This window comes from Bos taurus, chromosome 5 (genome assembly GCF_002263795.3).
Source record: "Bos taurus isolate L1 Dominette 01449 registration number 42190680 breed Hereford chromosome 5, ARS-UCD2.0, whole genome shotgun sequence".
In the NCBI taxonomy this organism is placed as follows: domain Eukaryota; kingdom Metazoa; phylum Chordata; class Mammalia; order Artiodactyla; family Bovidae; genus Bos; species Bos taurus.
This window is the reverse complement of record NC_037332.1, coordinates 45,428,048-45,450,398: the sequence shown is the minus strand read 5'-3', so window position 1 is coordinate 45,450,398 and position 22,351 is coordinate 45,428,048. Positions and strand designations below refer to the sequence as shown.

General features: G+C 41.6%; 1 protein-coding gene and 1 long non-coding RNA gene across 4 annotated transcripts in view; one reads left to right on the top strand and one right to left on the bottom strand.

Moving 5' to 3' along the window:
- Window positions 1-3,709, bottom strand: part of MDM1 (Mdm1 nuclear protein) — a 28,824-nt gene extending 25,115 nt beyond the window's left edge. For all 3 annotated transcript variants that reach the window (XR_009494515.1, XM_010805108.4, XM_024992481.2), the window contains exons 1-2: window positions 3,560-3,709; window positions 2,400-2,514 (exon numbers count right to left, since the gene is read on the bottom strand). Coding sequence is in view for 2 of the 3 variants with exons in the window: in XM_010805108.4 (XP_010803410.3) it covers window positions 2,400-2,514; window positions 3,560-3,577 (133 nt within the window). In the remaining variant the exon portion in view is untranslated. The remainder of the gene's footprint in view (window positions 1-2,399; window positions 2,515-3,559) is intronic.
- Window positions 3,704-22,351, top strand: part of LOC132345285 (uncharacterized) — a 95,806-nt gene continuing 77,158 nt past the window's right edge. The window contains exons 1-2 of the long non-coding RNA XR_009494516.1: window positions 3,704-4,061; window positions 11,367-11,435. This is a non-coding gene — a long non-coding RNA (uncharacterized lncRNA). The remainder of the gene's footprint in view (window positions 4,062-11,366; window positions 11,436-22,351) is intronic.

Sequence of the window (22,351 nt, the reverse complement as noted above, 5' to 3'; positions counted from 1 at the left end):
AAAAACTTAACCTTCTACCCAGGTAAGAGGAGCTCTGCAGAATGACAGCCACTGAGATACTGCCCTAGTTTGGAGCTATTCTTTAAATAGAAGATGGTGTAGGATGGAGAAGAAAGATTAAGAATAGAAGAGAAGGGAAGGTGAAGAGACAATCTGGCATTAGCTAAAATCAGAGCTCTTTGGCTTCTATCATGGATGTTTTGGCCATTGGACCCAAAGTCTCCACTGGTGCAAGTCTCCCCTAGACCACGGTCTTCACACTGGATGCATATATGTCTGGAGGCATATAAAGACATCCGGGTGTGGGGTGCAGAAACGGCAGCTTGAGGGAATCACTTTCCAGATCCTCACTTCCATATGTGCCACTTCCTGACACTGATCTGCCTAAGGGCTTCATCTGCCATCTGTAGTTTCCTTTCTCACCGCTCCTTTCATAATCACCCTTTGCCCACTTTACAAAAGAAAGACAAGCCTCTCAACCACCCTATGGAACTAAAAAAAAAAAAAATTGTCATAGGTGGGGAGGACAAACAAAGGAACAATTCAAGAAAGCACAACTCCTGACACGGAATATTTGACAGCAAAGCAAAGAAGGCAGAGATTAGAAATAACAAAGGAACAGTACCTTATTTTATCTAGCTCCATGCCTTTTCCATCTACCTATCTTAAACTAAAATTCAAGTGTAAGAGAGTCATTATGTGAAATGCATATATGCATATTAATGTACTTATGTGAACCAAAAAATAAAGTTAGACTTTCTTCTCATGGAAAATAATTCAAATTTTATCTGATTAGTTTTCCAATGAGGACTGACTTTACCAATTAAATGATGAACATTTACCATAAACTGAGCTAAACTAGCAGCTCCAAAGTTAACAAAATACATGTAAAACGTGTATGATATTTGTGTATACACAATAAGCCAGAAAGATATCCTTTGATTGTACTGTTCATTACACTTTTTATTAAAAAAATTAAATATTAACTTTAAAATGTGGAGAGAGAGAGACTTTCTAAATTCTTTTAGCAGGTATGAAACCAAAAATAATTGAAGACCACTGCCCTAGACGTCCCTCTTTAACAGAGCAGGGCTGGTGGAAGAAGAGCAAAATGAAAAGGGAAGCTTCTCAAGTGGTCCACCCTTGTCTCTCAGCACACACTAGCAGGAAAAAGACACAGAGAATGTCTAGCCAGTTTCAGGTAACACTGCTGCTGTTCCTTGCTAGCTTTCCACCTCCTTTTTGAACAACCTGGAGTTCCCACTCTGCCCCTCCCCCTAGACATTCCTTTCTCATTAAGGTATCATACTGCAAAGTGGCTCTTTTCCCATAGTCTCATTTCATCATTACCCTTTCAAATGTAGCTGATCTAAGCTAAAATGTTATGTGGTTAACCAACTGGCCAGCGTCATAATATCCCTTAAGGCCCTCGATGGGCTTAGCTAGCTACATTTCAGAGATTTATGTTGGGATATTTAATCTAATAGAGTCGCAAATTTGTGGAATTCTGGTCATCTGGAGAGGTCTCTGAGAACAGAGCTCTGTCTTCACCACCGTGTTCCTGCCCAGGACCTAAGGTAGGGCCTTGGCACATTTTAAAGCTTATTAAAACTCTCTTTTTTAAAAAATGAATGCATAAACCTGGGTTTGAATCCACATTTGATGGACAAATTGGGCCTGTTTCACCAAGGTGTTTCTTAAAGCACCACCCTGCCTAAGATGCAGGGACACTAGGGCTTTGAAGCCAGGCTCTGGGCAAAGGAGCCTGACAATTCAGAGGAATATTAAAAGAACCACCCACTCTAGTCTACTCTTCCCTTTGTTCTCCAAACCTAATCCTGGAAATATGCTCTTCTTACTAGTTTCCAGACTTGGCACCCCACTCTTTAAGTCTTTTACTGGCTTCAAACATCTAAGATTGGAGGAAATTATATCCTACACATCTGCACTCTCACAGGGGTCACAGGAGGAGCTCCTAGCACAATCTGTGTAGAAGTACCTAGCCCTTAACAGGAACATCTCATTCATCACTCCCAACAATCCTGGGCAAGGGGCTTCCCAAGTCCCGCTTGGGGAAACAGGCCCAATTTGTCCAAAGTCACACATCAAATGTGGATTCAAACCCAGGTTTATGCATTCAATTTTTAAAAAAGAGAGTTCTAATAAGCTTTACAATGTGCCAAGGCCCTATGTTAGGTACTGGGTAGGTACACGGTGGTGAAGACAGAGCTCTGATCTAAGAGATCTTATATTCTACTGAGGGAGAATTAAGCAAGCAGGTTGAATCAAGTCAGTCTCTCTCTCTCTCTCCTTCCTTCACACTCTGGGAAACCACATATTTTTAATCATTTTGCCCAAGGTTTATTCAAGTTATAATGACAACTAATTGTTCAACTCACCTAATTGATCTGATCTAAGTCCAGCCCATGGGTGTCTTCTCCCCATTGATGAATTACAGGACTCTGACAAATACGACTTTTTCCACAGAAAATTTCTCTGATATTCACTCAATCCCTGTAATGCAAAGTACAATTTAAGTTCAATGTAATTAATGAAAGTTGTTTTAAAGTATATATCAGTAAAAATCATTTCTGAACCTCTAAAAAGTGGAAATACTTAAGACTAATTAAACACAGAAGAGCTCCTTAATAATTGCTCCTAATATTTACGCAACCCTGTGCTAAGCAGTTCAGTGTTATAACCTTAGTCCCCACAACCACTTGAGGCAGATGCTACTAGGAATCTGAGGCTCAGAGTGGCTACCCTTTTGCTGGATGTTGGAATCAAAAGCTTGAGCTTTGGTCTGAAAATCGGTGGCAATTTAAATCCTCATCACTATAATTATCCTAACTAATGAAGTTCTCACTGAGTACACAATATTATATTGCAATATTATGCCTAGTTCCTTGTGAAGTTTTGTAAAGTCAACCAAGAAAAGAAAAATTCCCCTCCCATTCTGAATACAAACCCTCAAGATAAAAGAAGACTGCAGGGCTTGTGGAGCACTGTGGTCAACTGTTATGTTGCAGGGTGCTTGACCTTGACAGCTACCAATTACCTGGAACTATTAACAAACCTTAAAGAAATGCATGATTATGAATAATGTGTTTCATATAACCTGTCTTTAATCTTGTCAGGGTCCCATTTCTCAAGCCTTGAAAAGACATAAAACACTCTGAAGTTTTAAAGGGAAAGGGTGTTAAGTGCTAAGCTGTGATGTGGTCCACAGGTGCCCCAATCTGAAGCCGCCACAGTTCCCATTAGAAAGCGCCCACTATGTACACGCCTCTGAGCACCTCCCCCCACTCCCGCCCCAAATAAATCCATCTCAAACCATCTAACTCTTCCACTCGACAACTCAGAACTGAGTGTGAGCTGAGAGGGGGCTAGGTAAGAGGAGATGAGCATCCTCCGGGATAGTGACAGGTAGGCTCGGGAGCTGACAGCTTCTACGGGGCCGAGGGGCGCGGCCCAGAAAGCCAGTGAGGCTCCGGCACGCCGCACCCGCCCCGCCTTAACTCCCCCCATCAGGCTTCGGGCCCGGGGACCCCGTCCTCACCTTGAAGCGCACCGGCATGTCGGCCTGAGCTGGAGCCCCCGCCACCCCGACAGTTAACGGGACAAAAAGCTCCGAGGGGCGGGGCGACAACAGTACGTTCCCTAGCAAAAGCTTCGGCCCAGCGTCCTCGACTACGCGCCGGCGCACTCCGCGATTCCCTCCTTGAGCCCAGACGCTCTGCCTTTCCCCGCCCATTCTGAAGACTAAGAACCAATTGAGACTCGAAAACCCCATGCCGTCATTAAGATTCGACCAATTAGTGTCGGAAAGGAAAACGCCCGCCTCCCGAGCCAAATCCCGCGGGCTGGTAGAAGTGGCGGGCGGAAGGCCGGCCAATGAGGCTCCCGGACCCGGAGTGGGCGGGGCCCCGCGGGAGCTTCGTCCTGAGGAGATCTTGATGGCGTCTGGTTTGTGAGCCCCTATGCAACAATGGTCTAACTGCTGGGATTCGTTGAGTCACCGACCTCGCTGGGCCCTGATTCTTGACGTCATAAACAGCACGGTGTGTTTTTAATTCCAACGTGTATGACAGAACCGAATGTTTCTTTTTATGAAGTGAAAATATTCAGGTCTGTTCTTTGGAATATCAATTCCTGCCACGGACAACCATTCTACACTGTTTACTATCACATCAAAAGGAAGAGGCCAGAAAATAAATATAGCTTGCTGCTGCTGCTACTGCTAGCTGCTAACTCACGTCAGTCTTGTCCGACTCGGTGCGACCCCATAGACAGCAGCCCTACAGGCTCCTCTGCGCTTAGGCAGGCCAAAGCCCATTTTTTTATTGCGTCTCGAAAGGCAAACTGCTGACTTCCAGGGATGTTCTTGCCTCTCACAGCCCCTTCCCCTAGAAGATGTACATATAGCTCCTAGATTAGGACGTGTTTATTAATGGTGGTTGTGAGTCTCAACTCTCAGAGCCTCAGCTTTGTTTCTCCTCTCATCCTTTTAAAAAATGAAACTTCGTTTGATTTTTATGAATTATTGCTATCATCATCAATAGAATCTCAAAGATTCTACCTTTGAGAGAATGCCATGCTGACCCTAACAACGGAAAAGAACTAAATTGTCCAGATAGTTCTCTAATATGCTTAGGGAGAGTGAACATATATTTAGTCAGTAATAGTACAATGTATCGGGAGAAGGCAATGGCACCCCACTCCAGTACTCTTGCCTGGAAAATCCCATGGGTGGAGGAGCCTGGTAGGCTGCAGTCCATGGGGTTGCTAAGAGTCGGACACAACTGAGCGACTTCACTTTCATTTTTCACTTTCATGCATTGGAGAAGGAAATGGCAACCCACTCCAATGTTTTTGCCTGGAGAATCCCAGGGTCGGGGGAGCCTGGTGGGCTGCCGTCTATGGGGTCGCACAGAGTTGGACACGACTGAAGCGACTTAGCAGCAGTACAATGTATCATGTGCTAAATTGCCAAATAAGTGGTATTAACAACATAGGAATTGGAGGAAGGAGTCATCCCTAAAAGTGATGGATAGAAAACAGTTCAGGAAGAAAGATTCAGACTCTGCCTTAAAGATTAGAAGAACTAAAATGAGTAAAGAAAATGGAACAGTTAAAGGGTAGATGTCTGGATGGAATGCTGCCAGGCTTCTTCCAGGAACAACAAATGCAGTCTCATTTTACTTTCGTCACTTGTTAACTGAAGAAAAGGATACCCTCTTGTAAACTTTCAAATATTAATATTAATCCTTGATGCCCTCCTTTAAGTATTTTCTGCAGAGGCTTGTCTTCTGAATCCTAATTGATATCTCTATTCTTCTTCATCATCTGAGATACTTAAATATTCATTTGAAGGAGCCACCTGATATCTGAAACAAAGAGAATATTAAATTAGTCCCTGTACAGCCATGCATCCAAGGGGCCCTTGATAAATGTTAATTGGTGATGACAGCATCTCTGTCGTGTAAATTAAGAATGGCACAAACAAGATGCAATGAAACATAAAATCCTCTGCAGGAAGGCAGACCAGATCTTATAGGATAGGAAAGATACAGCTCTGATTGTACACAAAGCTTTGTTACTACTTAATGCTAAGGTGAAATAAGTATGTATGTAGAATGTAGCCTATCTGCCAAACAAGGACAATAACTAATCTGGCTCTGCTGAGCAGAAAACAAATGACAAGAAAACCAAACAGCAGACGGTAAAAAAAAATTACTTCATCACAACCTGAGTTTGCTGAGATGTGTTATTAAGGACCCAGGGAAGAAGAATGTTTTACTCTGTTATTTTTAAGAAAATCCTACTTCACTTTGGGGTTTCCCTGGTAGTTCAGCTGGTAAAGAATCCACCTGCAATGCAGGAGACCCTGGTTTGATTCATGGGTCAGAAAGATCCCCTGGAGAAGGGAAGAGTTGCTAAGCAACTAAGCACAGCACACACAGCACAGCTACTTCAGTTTATGAACCAAAGATATAGACATGAAAAAAAGGACAACCTTAGTAAATGAGAGTTTTGTAACCAGTTTTTTGTTTTACCAGCTTTTAACACTTCACTGCTGCAGGCAGCAGACCCAGTTCCCTACAAAGTTCCACCCATATGTTCTGGGGAGTCCCTAGGAAGTGTCTCACATGTGCTTACAGCTACCACATGTAATTTGCCCAGCAGCACTGTCACTTCTTACAATAGTCACACATCTCTAGGTGTCACTCTTCTTGTAGACACTAACATTTACTGGGGACTGAGTCACTACTGGGCAGACAGCTTGGAGTTTCCTTGGCCTGCTCAGCCCTGCTGGCAATCTGTGGCAAAGCACCTCCCTACACTTTGTGTTACCCCTCTTATTGAAGGAATACCAAAGTGTCTTACAGAATTCTTCCACTTATGTTTCAGCCTTCCTCCTCTCCAAAGGGCTCAAAGTGAAGTCCATAATTCAAATCTAGGCCAGAAAGTAATTATTTTAACGGATGGGTAGCCTTCAGTAAGATAAGGGTATCACAGCTGGCTCCCTCTTCCCTTTCTTGATTTCTCTGTTTCTCCTGCAGATAGATTCTGTTTTTGCATATGAGCAACTAAACCAATCAGATCAGATCAGTCGCTCAGTCATGTCCGACTCCTTGCGACTCCATGAATCGCAGCACGCCAGACCTCCCTGTCCATCACCAACTCCCAGAGTTCACTCAGACTCACGTCCATTGAGTCAGTGATGCCATCCAGCCATCTCATCCTCTGTCATCCCCTTCTCCTCCTGCCCCCAATCCCTCCCAGCATCAAAGTCTTTTCCAATGAGTCAACTCTTCGCATGAGGTGGCCAAAGTACTGGAGTTTCAGCTTTAGCATCATTCCTTCCAAAGAAATCCCAGGGCTGATCTCCTTCGGAATGGACTGGTTGGATCTCCTTGCAGTCCAAGGGACTCTCAAGAGTCTTCTCCAACACCACAGTTCAAAAGCATCAATTCTTCGGTGCTCAGCCTTCTTCACAGTCCAACTCTCACATCCATACATGACCACAGGAAAAACCATAGCCTTGACTAGACGAACCTTTGTTGGCAAAGTAGTGTGTCTGCTTTTGAATATGCTATCTAGGTTGGTCATAACTTTCCTTCCAAGGAGTAAGCATCTTTTAATTTCATGGCTGCAGTCACCATCTGTAGTGATTTTGGAGCCCAGAAAAATAAAGTCTGACACTGTTTCCACTGTTTCCCCATCTGTTTCCCATGAAGTGATGGGAGCAGATGCCATGATCTTCGTTTTCTGAATGTTGAGCTTTAAGCCAACTTTTTCACTCTCCACTTTCACTTTTATCAAGAGGTTTTTGAGTTCCTCTTCACTTTCTGCCATAAGGGTGGTGTCATCTGCATATCTGAGGTTATTGATATTTCTCCCGGCAATCTTGATTCCAGTTTGTGTTTCTTCCAGTCCAGCGTTTCTCATGATGTACTCTGCATATAAGTTAAATAAACAGGGTGACAGTATACAGCCTTGACGAACTCCTTTTCCTATTTGGAACCAGTCTGTTGTTCCATGTCCAGTTCTAACTGTTGCTTCCTGACCTGCATACAGATTTCTCAAGAGGCAGATCAGGTGGTCTGGTATGCCCATCTCCTTCAGAATTTTTCACAGTTTATTGTGATCCACACAGTCAAAGGCTTTGGCATAGTCAAGAAAGCAGAAATAGATGTTTTTCTGGAACTCTCTTGCTTTTTCCATGATCCAGCGGATGTTGGCGATTTGATCTCTGGTTCCTCTGCCTTTTCTAAAACCAGCTTGAACATCAGGAATTTAAAAGGCAACTTGGTGATGCTTTTCACCCAGCAATTCCACTTTTATAAATTATCTTACAGATATACTTACCCATATGTGAAAAACCAATTCATTTAATGTTGTTTACTGCATTGTTTATAGTAACAAAAGTTGGAAGCAACTTATATGTCCATCTGCAGGGTACTAGTTACATACATTATGGGTCCTCCAGGGCCAGAGCAGGAACTGGTCATGCAACAGGTCTGCACAGCAGTTCAGGCTGCTGTGTTCCTTCTGGCTTTCTGATTCAGCAGATGTCAAGTAGATATTATGTGTATCTGTCAGGGTCTGGTAGGGAAAATAGAAACTACCAGGAGCATTTCAACAGAGAAAATATAAGCTATGGGTTATTGGAAAACTTAAAAAATCTAAAAAGAGAATGAGAGCGTGGTAATTCCAGGAAGTGCCTCACATCCTGAAGCTGGAAGAACAGAGGGAAAATTTTGAGGTTACTGGAGCATAGGGTTTTCCTGGTGGCTCAGACAGTAAAGAATCTGCCGGGAATGTGGGAGAAATGGGTTGGATCCCTGGGTCAGGAAGATCCCCTGGAGAAGGGAATGGTAACTCACTCCAGAATTTTTGCCTGGAGAATCCCATAAACAGAGGAGTCTGGTGAGCTACAGTCCATGGGGTCACAAAGTCAGACGTGACTGAACGACTTACACACACACACACACACACACACACACAATGGAGCACAGCTCCAGGTTGGCTGGAGAAATTTCATGGGAGTTGGTCAGACTGCTGAAAAACAGTCATTGCCTAGCTGGTGCTGGTGCCTCTGAAGGGACAAAATGAGGCTGCCAAAAAAAAGAGGGAAGGAAACAAGGAGACTGTACCAACTGCCACCACAGAGGTAAAGGTCATTGTTAAGGAGCCGCAGAGAGGAAAAGGTAGCAAAAGAGAATTTTCCTATTTCTCTAGTGTCCTCTCTTAGCAGACCTAACAGGGAACTAGCAGAATCCAAAGGGTCTATAGGTTCCAAAGGGTGAGACTAGAATTGAGACAAAAGTTATTAACTTACACACTCCCATACAACTCTTAAAAAGAAATAAGCATTGTTTTGAGCTGACTTGGAATGATTCTCCCTCATCCCCTCACCAAAAAAAGGCAAGTTGTAGAAGAGTGTGTGTGGTATACCTGTTAACTGGGATAAAAGAAGGACAAAAAAAGAAAAAAAGAAAGATGGTATCATTCATAAACACTTTTTTCTTCACAAATCTAACTCCATTAGTAGCAGCTATGAAGATGAATGTTTTATTCATAGTTTTCAATATACGGAAGTTTTATGGTGTTGATAGCTATCATTAGGGCTATCCTTCTACTTAAAATGACTCTTTCCATTGAGCCTTTCTAGAGTCACTTTGATTTATATCTATCCCAATACGGCTCTTGATTCTTTTGGAGACAAAAACACATCAAAATCGTTTAAAGCAATTATTTGTACTTGAAGTGTAAATATGCTACTCATTTTACTAAGAACAGGAAGTCAATCATCTTCACAAAGCTAGCAACATCCCATCATTTTCTTGGTAACAATTGAAACATTAGAGAATTTGTATTTGCCTCTAACTATATTTTCATTTAACCAACAAATGTATTATCTACAAGCAAAACGAAAGACAAAACAAAAAACAGAAGTTGAAGAAAAATGATACAAAGATGAGTAAGACACAGTAGGACAGACATGTATACAAAGACCACAGGAAATGATAGAGAAGGAAGCTAGGAAGGGGCTAATGTGAGCACCCTGGTATTCTGAAGATGCTTTATAAATCTAGAGCCAGAAACTTTGATCTAAGACTGGGAACTAAAGAGCAGACAGGCTAAGGAAGCTGCTTTTATAAGTGGTGCTGCAAAAACTGGTCAACCACTTGTAAAAGAATGAAACTAGAACACTTTCTAAAACCATACACAAAAATAAACTCAACATGGATTAAAGATCTAAACGTAGGACCGGAAACTATAAAACTCCTAGAGGAAAACATAGGCAAAACACTCTCCGACATAAATCACAGCAGGATCCTCTGTGACCCACTTCCCAGAGTAATGAGAATAAAAGCAAAAATAAACAAATGGGACCTAATTAAATTTAAAAGCTTTTGCACAATGAAGGAAACTATAAGCAAGGTGAAAAGATAGCCTTCAGAATGGGAGAAAATAATAGCAAACGAAGCAACGGACAAAGAATTAATCTCAAAAATATACAAGCAACTCCTACAGCTCAATTCCAGAAAAATAAATGACCCAATCAAAAAATGGGCCAAAGAACTAAACAGACATTTCTCCAAAGAAGACATAGAGATGGCTAACAAACACATGAAAAGATGCTCATCATGCTCAACACATGAAAAGAAACATCACTCATTATTAGAAAAATGAAAATCAAAACCACAACGAGGTACCATCTCATGCCCATCAGAATGGCTGCTATCCAAAAATCTAAAAACAATAAATGCTGGAAAGGGTGTGGAGAAAAGGGAACCCTCTTACACTGTTGGTGGGAATGCAAACTAGTACAGCCACTATGGAGAACAGTGTGGAGAGTCCTTAAAAAACTGAAATAGAACTGCCATACGACCCAGCAATCCCACTGCTGGGCATACACACCAAAGAAACCAGAATTAAAAGAGACACGTGTACCCCAGTGTTCATCGCAGCACTGTTTATAATAGCCAGGACATGGAAACAACCTATACATCCATCAGCAGACAAATGGATAAGAAAGCTGTGGTACATATACACAATGGAATATTACTCAGCCATTAAAAAGAATACATTTGAATAAGTTCTAATGAGGTGAATGAAACTGGAGCCTATTATACAGAGTGAAGTAAGTCAGAAGGAAAAACACCAATGCAGTATTCTAACGCATATATATGGAATTTAGAAAGATGGTAACATTAACCCTATATGTGAGACAGCAAAAGAGACATAGATGTATAGAACAGTCTATTGGACTCTGGGAGAAGGTGAGGGTGGGATGATCTGAGAGAATAACATTGAAATATGTATATTATCATATGTGAAACAGATCGCCAGTCCAGGTTTGAGGTATGAGACAGGGTGCTCAGGGCCGGTGCACTGGGATGACCCAGAGGGATGGGATGGGGAGGGAGGTTCAGGATGGGGAATACATGTACACCCATGGCTGATTCATGTCAATGTATGGCAAAAACCACTACAATATTGTAAAGTAATTAGCCTCCAATTAAAATAAATAAATTTTTAAAAAAAGAAACAAACAAAAAAAATTCCCTGAATGAGTCACAGTTGAAATATATTAAAACAATGTTTTTTTCAACTGACCAGAATTTTAAAAATTTATAAATCCTTGTGTTATAAAATATCTGGAATTATAACTTAACAAGCCGCCATAGAATGTTTGCTCTTAAAACAAGTAGGTCTTGCCCAGGAAAATAAGGATTTTATTAAACAAATGAATAAATCTGTGAACTTAATACTCATAAATAAATAAATAAATTCCATCATGGGCAACACCTGATCTAAAGGATGTTTCGCTTTCTCTTTTGTTATGCCCTCAGGGAGCTGAATCCAGGCCAGAGATCAGGAAGATTTTAACTAACTTTCGCTCAAGATTCTTGCCGCAAAAGGTAAATTACTTGCTGTCTGTTGTCTCTCTTTTATTCTCTTACTGCTTCAGAAATGAGAGTAAACTGGTTTAGAAATCATCATTTTAGCAACATGGTGAGACATCATCCTCACATATGTATATGTGTAATTTTCTCTGAAATACCTTACAAGGTAGCTGAAATTCCAGTTTCCAGGCTCAGCAATGCTCTGGCACTTGTAACTTCCCCTCAGGTCACACTTACAAGGGCTTCCCTTGGTAAATCTTGAGCTCAGTTCAGTTCAGTTCAGTCGCTCAGTCGTGTCCGACTCTTTGAGACCCCATGAATCGCAGCACGCCAGGCCTCCCTATCCATCACCAACTCCCGGAGTTCACCCAAATTCATGTTCATCGAGTCGGTGATGCCATCCAGCCATCTCATCCTCTGTCGTCCCCTTCTCCTCCTGCCCCCAATCCCTCCCAGCATCAGGGTCTTTTCCAATGAGTCAACTCTTTGCATGAAGTGGCCAAAGTATTGGAGTTTCAGCCTCAGCATCAGCTCAGCCTTTGCCAAAAAGCAATCAGTCTGACTACTGCTTTCTTTGGCATTTTCCCATAGGTATTAACTGCCTTTTCCTCATATGAATGAATTTCTGATTGCACAACTGAAAAAAAGTAAAAAATATTAAGTCAATGGATTCTGCCTTAGAAGCAAAATTGCTGATGCTTCACGATTTTTGTCAGCAAGAACCAAATAAACTGTGATTAAGGCTTACGACTGAGCCAAATGCAATATGTCCTTCAGACTTTTAGCCCCGTATGCCTTTGTTGACAAAGAAGTGTCTAGCTTTTGAATCAGTGGGGCACCTTTTGGAGGGACTCCAGTTTCTTCTAACAACACAGACTTTTGTGTGTGAAAGCCTGAGGGACTCCTTGCCATACAAGGCTGTGGCTGAGTACAGTAATTCTCAGTAAGGCATAAACCACTGCAAGCCTTACATACCATAATAACATTGTGCCTCCACTGAACAAGGTGCAGAGAACAAAATGGGGGGGGATGAAATTCCTTCCATTTTAAAGCCTTCACAGTTTAAGATCCTGTTATCTAAGAATTACCTTCTCTTATCTTCACTGATTACTCATCGTCTTGTCACCATCCCTACAGATTTTTCTAGAGTTGCTAATTCAGCAGATTTGGAAGCTTTAATTTTCTAACCACTTAAACCAGATGTCATATCTTAAAGATCAGATCGAAGGATGCTACCCACTTGCCTTCCTTAGAATCTTGTAAATTTCTAGTCTATGCCCACATAAACTTTGAAATGGTCTTTTATCACATAGTTGTGTATATACCTTGATAATTACAGATCAAGACCAAATATTGTTTCTGAAATCACTGTTCTTTCTATTAGCATTGCTATATCAAGTATCAATAAGGGATCAAGAATTTCTCAGCACATAAATCAGTTTTCCTCTCCTTAGTGACTGATAGTTGTTGGTTCCCTTAAGAAATTGTGTTTGAATTTTGCTGAAGCAATGAGTTCACAAATTCTTGGTACTGTGTTGTTCATCCTTTACTCTTAACTTCTGTTTATTGAATTAATGGTGATTGACAGTGTAGTGAGTGATATGCCCAATTGTGAAATACACTGAATTTAAAGAAGTTGTTTTAGTATTATTGAGAACTACCTGAATTTAAAGAAGTTGTTTCAGTATTATTGAACTACCTGAGAAATAAGTTGTATAATCCTCACTTTAGTTAGTCATAGCTGTGGCAGACACTCAGGAGGACTTACTCAAAGTCCATTCCAGCCTCCCTCTCATGTCCTGCAGAACTAGAAAGCTAAAACTCCCTTTGACCTTAGATGGCTTGTCTGAAATTCAGGGAACCCAGATTCAATCCCTGAGTTGAGAAGATCCACTGGAGAAGGGAATGTCTACCCATTCCAGTATTCTTGCCTGGAAAATCCCATGGGAAGAGGAGCCTGGTGGGCTACAGTTCATGGAGTCACAAAGAGTCAGACACGACTGAATGACTAACACTTTAGAGGGCTTTGCAGCTGAAGTCCAGTTAAAACTTACATTCTGCTCATAAAAAGCATTTCATCATTCCTTCCAAAGAAATCCCAGGGTTGGATCTCCTTGCAGTCCAAGGGACTCTCAAGAGTCTTCTCCAACACCACAGTTCAAAAGCATCAATTCTTCGGCACTCAGCCTTCTTCACAGTCCAACTCTCACATCCATACATGACCACAGGAAAAACCATAGCCTTGACTAGACGAACCTTTGTTGGCAAAGTAATGTCTCTGCTTTTGAATATGCTATCTAGGTTGGTCATAACTTTCCTTCCAAGGAGTAAGCGTCTTTTAATTTCATGGCTGCAGTCACCATCTGTAGTGATTTTGGAGCCCAGAAAAATAAAGTCTGACACTGTTTCCACTGTTTCCCCATCTGTTTCCCATGAAGTGATGGGACCGGATGCCATGATCTTCGTTTTCTGAATGTTGAGCTTTAAGCCAACTTTTTCACTCTCCACTTTCACTTTTATCAAGAGGTTTTTGAGTTCCTCTTCACTTTCTGCCATAAGGGTGGTGTCATCTGCATATCTGAGGTTATTGATATTTCTCCCGGCAATCTTGATTCCAGTTTGTGTTTCTTCCAGTCCAGCGTTTCTCATGATGTACTCTGCATATAAGTTAAATAAACAGGGTGACAGTATACAGCCTTGACGAACTCCTTTTCCTATTTGGAACCAGTCTGTTGTTCCATGTCCAGTTCTAACTGTTGCTTCCTGACCTGCATACAAATTTCTCAAGAGGCAGATCAGGTGGTCTGGTATGCCCATCTTTTTCAGAATTTTCCACAGTTTATTGTGATCCACACAGTCAAAGGCTTTGGCATAGTCAAGAAAGCAGAAATAGATGTTTTTCTGGAACTCTCTTGCTTTTTCCATGATCCAGCAGATGTTGGCAATTTGATCTCTGGTTCCTCTGCCTTTTCTAAAACCAGCTTGAACATCAGGAAGTTCACGGTTCACATACTGCTGAAGCCTGGCTTGGAGAACTTTGAGCATTACTTTACTAGCGTGTGAGATGAGTGCAATTGTGCGGTAGTTTGAGCATTCTTTGGCATTGCCTTTCTTTGGGATTGGAATGAAAACGGACCGTTTCCAGTCCTGTGGCCACTGCTGAGTTTTCCAAATTTGCTGGCATATTGAGTGCAGCACTTTCACAGCATCATCTTTCAGGATTTGGAACAGCTCAACTGGAATTCCATCACCTCCACTAGCTTTGTTTGTAGTGATGCTTTCTAAGGCCCACTTGACTTCACATTCCAGAATGTCTGGCTCTAGGCTAGTGATCACACCATCGTGATTATCTGGGTCATGAAGATCTTTTTTGTACAGGTCTTCTGTGTATTCTTGCCATCTCTTCTTAATATCTTCTGCTTCTGTTAGGTCCATACCATTTCTGTCCTTTATCGAGCTCATCTTTGCATGAAATGTTCCTATGGTATCTCTGATTTTCTTGAAGAGATCTCTAGTCTTTCCCATTCTGTTGTATTCCTCTATTTCTTTGCATTGATCGCTGAAGAAGGCTTTCTTATCTCTTCTTGCTGTTCTTTGGAACTCTGCATTCAGATGTTTATATCTTTCCTTTTCTCCTTTGCTTTTCGCTTCTCTTCTTTTCACAGCTATTTGTAAGGCCTCCCCAGACAGCCATTTTGCTTTTTTGCATTTCTTTTCTATGGGAATGGTCTTGATCCCTGTCTCCTGTACAATGTCACGAACCTCATTCCATAGTTCATCAGGCACTCTATCTATCAGATCTAGGCCCTTAAATCTATTTCTCACTTCCACTGTATAATCATAAGGGATTTGATTTAGGTCATACCTGAATGGTCTAGTGGTTTTCCCTACTTTCTTCAATTTAAGTCTGAAACTCCAGTACTTTGGCCACCTCATGTGAAGAGTTGATTCATTGGAAAAGACTCTGATGTTGGGAGGGATTGGGGGCAGGAGGAGAAGGGGACGACAGAGGATGAGATGGCTGGATGGCATCACTGACTCAATGGACGTGAGTCTCAGTGAACTCCGGGAGTTGCTGATGGACAGGGAGGCCTGGCGTGCTGCGATTCATGGGGTCGCAAAGAGTTGGACACGACTGAGCAACTGATCTGATCTGAATGAATTCGATGGAAGAAGATGAATTAAGCAGAAGAAAGGGAAAACATAGGCATCTGCTATCATGACATAAATCACGGCAGTAACAGCAGCAGTATGATTCTGAGTTAACAGCTTCCTGATTACAGGAGAGGTGACAGGGCTCTGGAAACAGGGTTTGTAGCAGGGGCTTGTTAATTTAGCAGGGAGTCTCCTGCTTCTACAACTTCATGACTTTAGTGAATCTGTCATGTGGCATGGATCCAGAGTCTACTTCTTCAGATGTCCCAGTGAATCTTTAAGCCACTTGTATCTGTCACCATAATAATGTTGTATAGCAATTATTTCTAAATGCAGCAACTTAAAACAATAACCGTTATTATTGCATGAATCTATCAGTCAGCTAGCCAGTTCTACTGGTTCAGGTTGAGCTTGGCTGATCTTACTGAACTTGCTCACGTGTTTGTGGTCAGCTGATGGGCTAGCCAGAAGCTGACTGGTCTCAGATGGCCTCAGCTGGGACAACTCATCACTGCCCCATGTGGGCACTCATCTTCTAGCAGCCTAGACTGGATTGTTCTCATGGAGTTTCAAGAGAAAGAACAAGGTGTACAAGGCTCTTAAGGATTCGGCTTAGAAACAGCACACCATTACTACCACATTCCATAGGCCAAAGCAAAGTTCAATGAGAAGGAAACAGACTCAATCCTTTGATGTGAGGAGTCACAAAATCACATTGTAAAGGAGGAATGAAATAATTGGGGCCATCATTGCAATAAATCTGCCTCAACACTGAATGCACTAAAAATACTTTTTCTGTTTTGAATTGCTAGAATAAATTATGTTCTCTGCAATTTAACTCCGAATTGCACAGTGGTGGATTCGACACTTTCATTTATCTCCTGCTGCTGCTGCTGCTAAGTTGCCTCAGTCATGTCTGACTGTGCGACCCCATAGACGACAGCCCACCAGGCTCCCCCGTCCCTGGGATTCTCCAGGCAAGAACACTGGAGTGGGTTGCCATTTCCTTCTCCAGTGCATGAAAGTGAAAAGTGAAATTAAAGCCGCTCAGTCATGTCCGACTCGCAGCGATCCCATGGACTGCAGCCTACCAGGCTCCTCTGTCCATGGGAGTTTCCAGGCAAGAGTACTGGAGTGGGGTGCCATTGCCTTATCCTCATTTATCTCCAGTCCCTCTTAAAACTCTAAAAAATGACAGTAAATGAGGAAAACAGGTATAAACTGAAAAGGTCAAAGAGAAAGGCAGAGGCAACAATGGCGAAATAGAGATATCAACAATACTGGTGATATGAAGAGCAGTCTGTGGCAGACTGGGTTCTCTGGGAAGCAGACTCTGAGATGTAGTTACGTGTGTCAAATGTTTATTAATGAGGGCCCTGGGGTTCCACACCTGTGGAGGGAGATCAAGGGAGCAGGAGTGAGCAGAAGTCCAGCTGCAAGACCAGCCTCACCACAGCCTCAGCCAACTCCATAGGGAGTCCAAAACTAGCATGGCCCATCAGAGTTGTCCTGCATTGGACCCTATCGGCCTCCCTAGGAAGTGTATGGCCTTGGACACAGTGGCTGTCTGCAGTGAAGGTAATCCTTAATGGGGCTGAAAGCAGGATATAGCCTGCTGAGCTGTATTATTGTATTATTGTATTATTATATTATTAATACTTTATAATTTAATTTAAAATATAATTTTATAAATTATATTTCAAATAAATTTTATTTTAATTTAAAATATAATTATTTGATTGGGGGCAAGAGGAGAAGGGGACGACAGAGGATGAGATGGCTGGATGGCATCACTGACTCGATGGACATGAGTCTGAGTGAACTCCGGGAGTTGGTGATGGACAGGGAGGCCTGGTGTGCTGCGATTCATGGGGTCGCAAAGAGTCAGACATGACTGAGCGACTGATCTGATCTGATCTGATCTGATACTTTATACATTATTATATTTTTTATATTTATTGAGCCAAGCTCAACACAGCCAATAGCAGCAGGATATGGACAGTGCATCACTGTAAGCATCTTTCCACTACATAGTCAGTGTTCTAACAAGTAGCATATATTTGAAGCCATAGGCCAAAAAATGTCTGTTCCCACTGACAACTAGTCTCAGTGCAGCTATTAGAGTCTTAGACCCCAAACCTTCAGGAGTGAAGAAGGGTACCTGCCAACACTTGGCTCCCTTCGTTCAGGCACTAGGCCTGGATTTTGCTGTGCACTTTTCATTCCCTATGCTGATCTCCCCTGCCTTACCATGTGGCATGGTATTATACTTGACCTCCACAGAATATCACCCATAGCCTTGTATTTCCAGAGATTCAAGCAGAGTTGGTGCAAGGCAATTAGGAAAGCCAGATCCAGGGGCCAGCAGGACATTCTGATGTGGGGAATTGGACAAAAGGCAGAAGAAGGATGGGAATTAGACATGAGAAGAGCACAGGAACCCCTACTCTAGAGGGGAGCAAGGAAAACAGAAATAATCTGAAGATCTGGGCCCAGAACTCATCTTTCTACCTATAGGTATGTAAACCACAGCATTAAGGAAAATTATCAATATTAGTGAGCCCAAAAGAGAAAAAATATTGGCTCTCTAAAATTAATTACAACTATAGTCATTTATAAACTTGTACTACCATTTATGCCTAATTCCCCAGTGACTCAGCGGTAAAGAATCCACCTGCAATGCAGGAACCACAGGAGATGCGGGTTTGATCCCTGGGTCAGGAAGATCCCCTGGAGGAGGACATGACAACCCACAGCAGTGTTCTTGCCTGGAGAATCCCATAGACAGAAGAGCTGGCGGGCTGTAGTCCATAGCATTGCAAACAGTTGAACATGACTGAAGCAACTGAGTACCATGAAGTACAATAGCACATATACATGTCATAACGTGTGTGTTCAATATATTAATTGGAAAGCTAAACTCTGCAACTCTGTAGACAGTTGTTAGTATTTGTTACTACTTCCTTGTGATCCAAGGCTCATACCCTAGCACTAGGGAACACATGAGCCAGAGGGCAGCTTCATTCTCTTCTGATGAGAGAGAACTCTGTGGAACACATTCATGTTTTAAATAAGTGTTCTTTTTCCAATATAAATCACTCTGTCATTGTAGTTGTACTATTCTCTTGATCATGAGCTTTTACTGTTAAGAAAATAAGTGTTTCAAATATATGCTTTATCTTAGACAAATGCAGTAAGGTATGTGTAAACACGTCGTGAATTGAAAAGTGTTATAGAAATGAGCAGTTTTTGTTATTAGGTATTAAGAATGGTCTTCTTTTATACAACTTCTCATGTTTGCTGTTCCTAAACAGTAGAACTCACATGGTTTAACAATTTTTCTTTTTTCTTATTGATATGTAATTGCCATATAACATTACATTAGTTTTAGGTGTACAACATGATGATGTGATAACTGTATGTACTGCAAGACAATCACCACAATAAGTTAACATCCATCCCCATACATAATTGCAAAATTTTTTATCTTATGATGAGATCTTTTAAGAACTACTCTTTTATCAGCTTTGAAATTGCAATATAGTGTTATTAATTATAGTTGCCATATGGTGCATCACATCCCCATGACTTATTTTATAACTAGAAGATTGTAACTTTTGACCCCCTTCACCCATTTCTAACATCATTAATCTGTTCATCTCAAATTTATTGTAAACAATACCTTTTATGATTAGTGTTACTATTATTGTCTAATATTTAGAGTGCTTGATACATGTCTTAGGACTATATATACTGTATCAGAATGGTTCTGTCAGGGAAACAGAGCCACTATAAGTGGTATAGGAATAAGGAACTTCATATAGAAATGACAGCTTACGTAAATAGAGAGGAGCTGGGGAAGTAAAGGTCTAGAAGGTGGCAGCTGTAGGAATGGAGAGTCACTGGTGACTTCAGCCTGAAGCCCTGGAGTGTGGGTAGAGAATTTTAGCTCATGGGAGAGCTCTGAGAATGCTGCCAAAACCACAGAGTGCGAGCTCATGAAGAGGGCTGTGAGCCCCTGTGTCTGGTGAAGCCCTGATGAACCTCGGCAACTATTATCCCCAAAACAATGGACTCCCTTCATATACCTTCCAAGTCTTGCACAAGTCACAAACTCAAAGTCTCACAAACTCTAACCTGGAACGACTAGGAAGGGGGATTCTGGGAAAGGTAGTTCCCAGCCTTAGATAAAAATGATGTCTGTGGTGCCAACTTACCAATAGGCAATGCAGCACACAGACTACTGGATTATCTACAAAGCACACATTGCTGCTAACATCTAGGGGCAGTTAAAATTGGGGTCACAAAGAATCAAACACAACTTAGCAACTGAACAACAACAGCAAACAATTATGAGATGCTCAGTAATTTGCTTGAGGTCACATACTAATAGGTGGCAGAGCTAAAACTCAAATGGAAGTTTGTTCTGATAACTATTCTCTAATGGCCCCTCAAAAAATCAATAGAAATACTGATTATCTGTCATAATATTTCTTTTTGTATTATTTCCTGTCTGTATGAGTACCGGAGGCATATGTTATGCCTAGTCTAAAACATTGTGGGTAAGAGATACAGATCTCAGAACTAAAGTGATGTGTCAGGGCTGCCTGTCTCCTTGCGGCTAATGGGACATTTCTCCTGGCTGCAGTATCAAGTGAACTGCTAGGCAGCTTCCAGAACTACATTGTCAGAAATTTTCTTTTCTTCTTCTGATTGGAGAAAAAATAATATCTACGTTACTCAATTCTCCAGTTTTCTCCACATGCTATGCTCTAAACAATGTACCTTGAACCTGCTTTTGGAGAGAGGCAATGCTTTCCATTACCTCAAGATGAGTGAGAAGAGCTTCAAGGGAACATTTGGAGAGCTTGATGTGGAGAGCCTCTTTGGACTCTATGACACAGAAAGGCTATTGTCTCATTCCTGCCTGGGACACACAAAATAGTGAAAGATTACAGTTAAGTTTTCTGGTTTAATGGCAGAATGATGAGAGGCGGCTGCGTCAGGAACAGACTACATTTCTGCCCACAGTACGGCAAGACTGTTTGAGTTTCATAGTGAGCCAAGTTGAACAGATGAGAGGGAGCCAATTGACAGTCGTCATGTTCACTCCTACCTAAGATTGGAGGGGAAATGTGACCCAACAGTGGATGGCCAGAAGTCCAGGCGCTGAGGGTGGTATTGCGGTGGCTACTGCTGTACAGCCCCACCTGCACCAAGAAAGCTGTGGTCAGACGTGGGCACACCTCCAGTACATCCCTTGAGGGACAGAGCCTGCAATTGGGCACCTGCTCCATCAGAGGAAATCATCAGGTTACAAACTGCACAAGCTACAAAAGGTTTTTTTTTTTTTCATTTAATCCTCTCTCCTTTTGGGCCTGGCCCTGAAAAGGTCAGAAACAGCATCTAGAACATAAGGAAGGGAAAGAAGGTACAACATTGAAGGAGAGAAATCAGTTATGCATCTCTCCTCAGTCAGGCACATGTCTGGGTGGAGAGAGGCAGGAGGAAGGGAAAAGGGAAGTGAATAAGAGTTTTGTATTTCGTGAGAACTTTAAAATCACTCATTGGAGGCTGGTTTGTGACTAAAAGCAAACAAGGGATTTTTTTTCTGAGTGACTGAAAAAGTTTGGGACCTAGATGAGATTCTGTCCAGAAAGAGGATTTAACAGGAAGAAATGGGAAAGAATATTCTGTCCAGAAAGAGGATTTAACAGGAAGAAATGGGAAAGAATAAACCTGATTTATGCTTTATCCTATTCAGTCCAGCTTGTAAGTAAAATGATTATACCAATACAATGGGAGAACATAAAGAACTCATAGAAACTCAAGACATTATAGCAGAATCATAAAATGCCATATAAAGAGCTAGAAAATAAAATTGAGGACACCTCCTGGAAGTTGGATCAAAAAGAAAAATCCATGAAATGACATAAAAGACATAAAAATCTACAGTCATCAAAGAAGTCCAAAATCTGACATAATATAGGAGTTGAAAACAAGAAATAAAGGAGAAGAAATGTAGAGGAAAAAAAATGTTAGAAATATTTTCAGAAATGAAAATACGGGTTTATAAATTAAAAGTGCATATATTAATTATTTAGCAAATATTTGAAAATATCTTATGAGCTTAGTCATATTCTAGAACTACAGCAAAGACTAAAACAAGCAAAGTTCTTGCCAAGGGGCTTGCATCCTACTGGGAGGAGATAGGTAATAAACAATGAAATAATAACATGATATATCAGAAGGGTATAGGTGTTATTAAGTAAAATGCGGACAGAGGAATATGGAACAATGGGGTGGTGGGAAGGGATTGCTGTTTTAGATCAGGTGGTCAGCAAAGCTGTGCCAAAGGAGTGATAAGTGCAGACATGTTGGAAATGTAAGCAGAGCAAGGGCAAGATTCTTTTTCCATTTGTTTATGATAAGTCCCAGTTACCTTGAATAGAATAATAGGAACCCAAACAATTGAATGAATGAATCAAGGCATAGGAGCAGCATATGCAAAGGCCCTGAGATGAGAACATCCTTGGTTTTTTTCGGAAATGCCCGTGTAGCTGGAGTAGAGGAAGCCTGTGGGGAAATGATAGGTGTGACCTTGTAGGCACGGCAAGGACTTTGCATTTATTCTGAGACAGACAAGAATCCATTGTAGAATTCTAGACATCAGAGTATCATTATGCAGTTGACATTGTTAAAGAACTACCCTTGTTACTGTCCAAGGTCTAGGGTGGGTGGAAGCCAGGAGACCACGCAAGTCCCGGCAAACATTA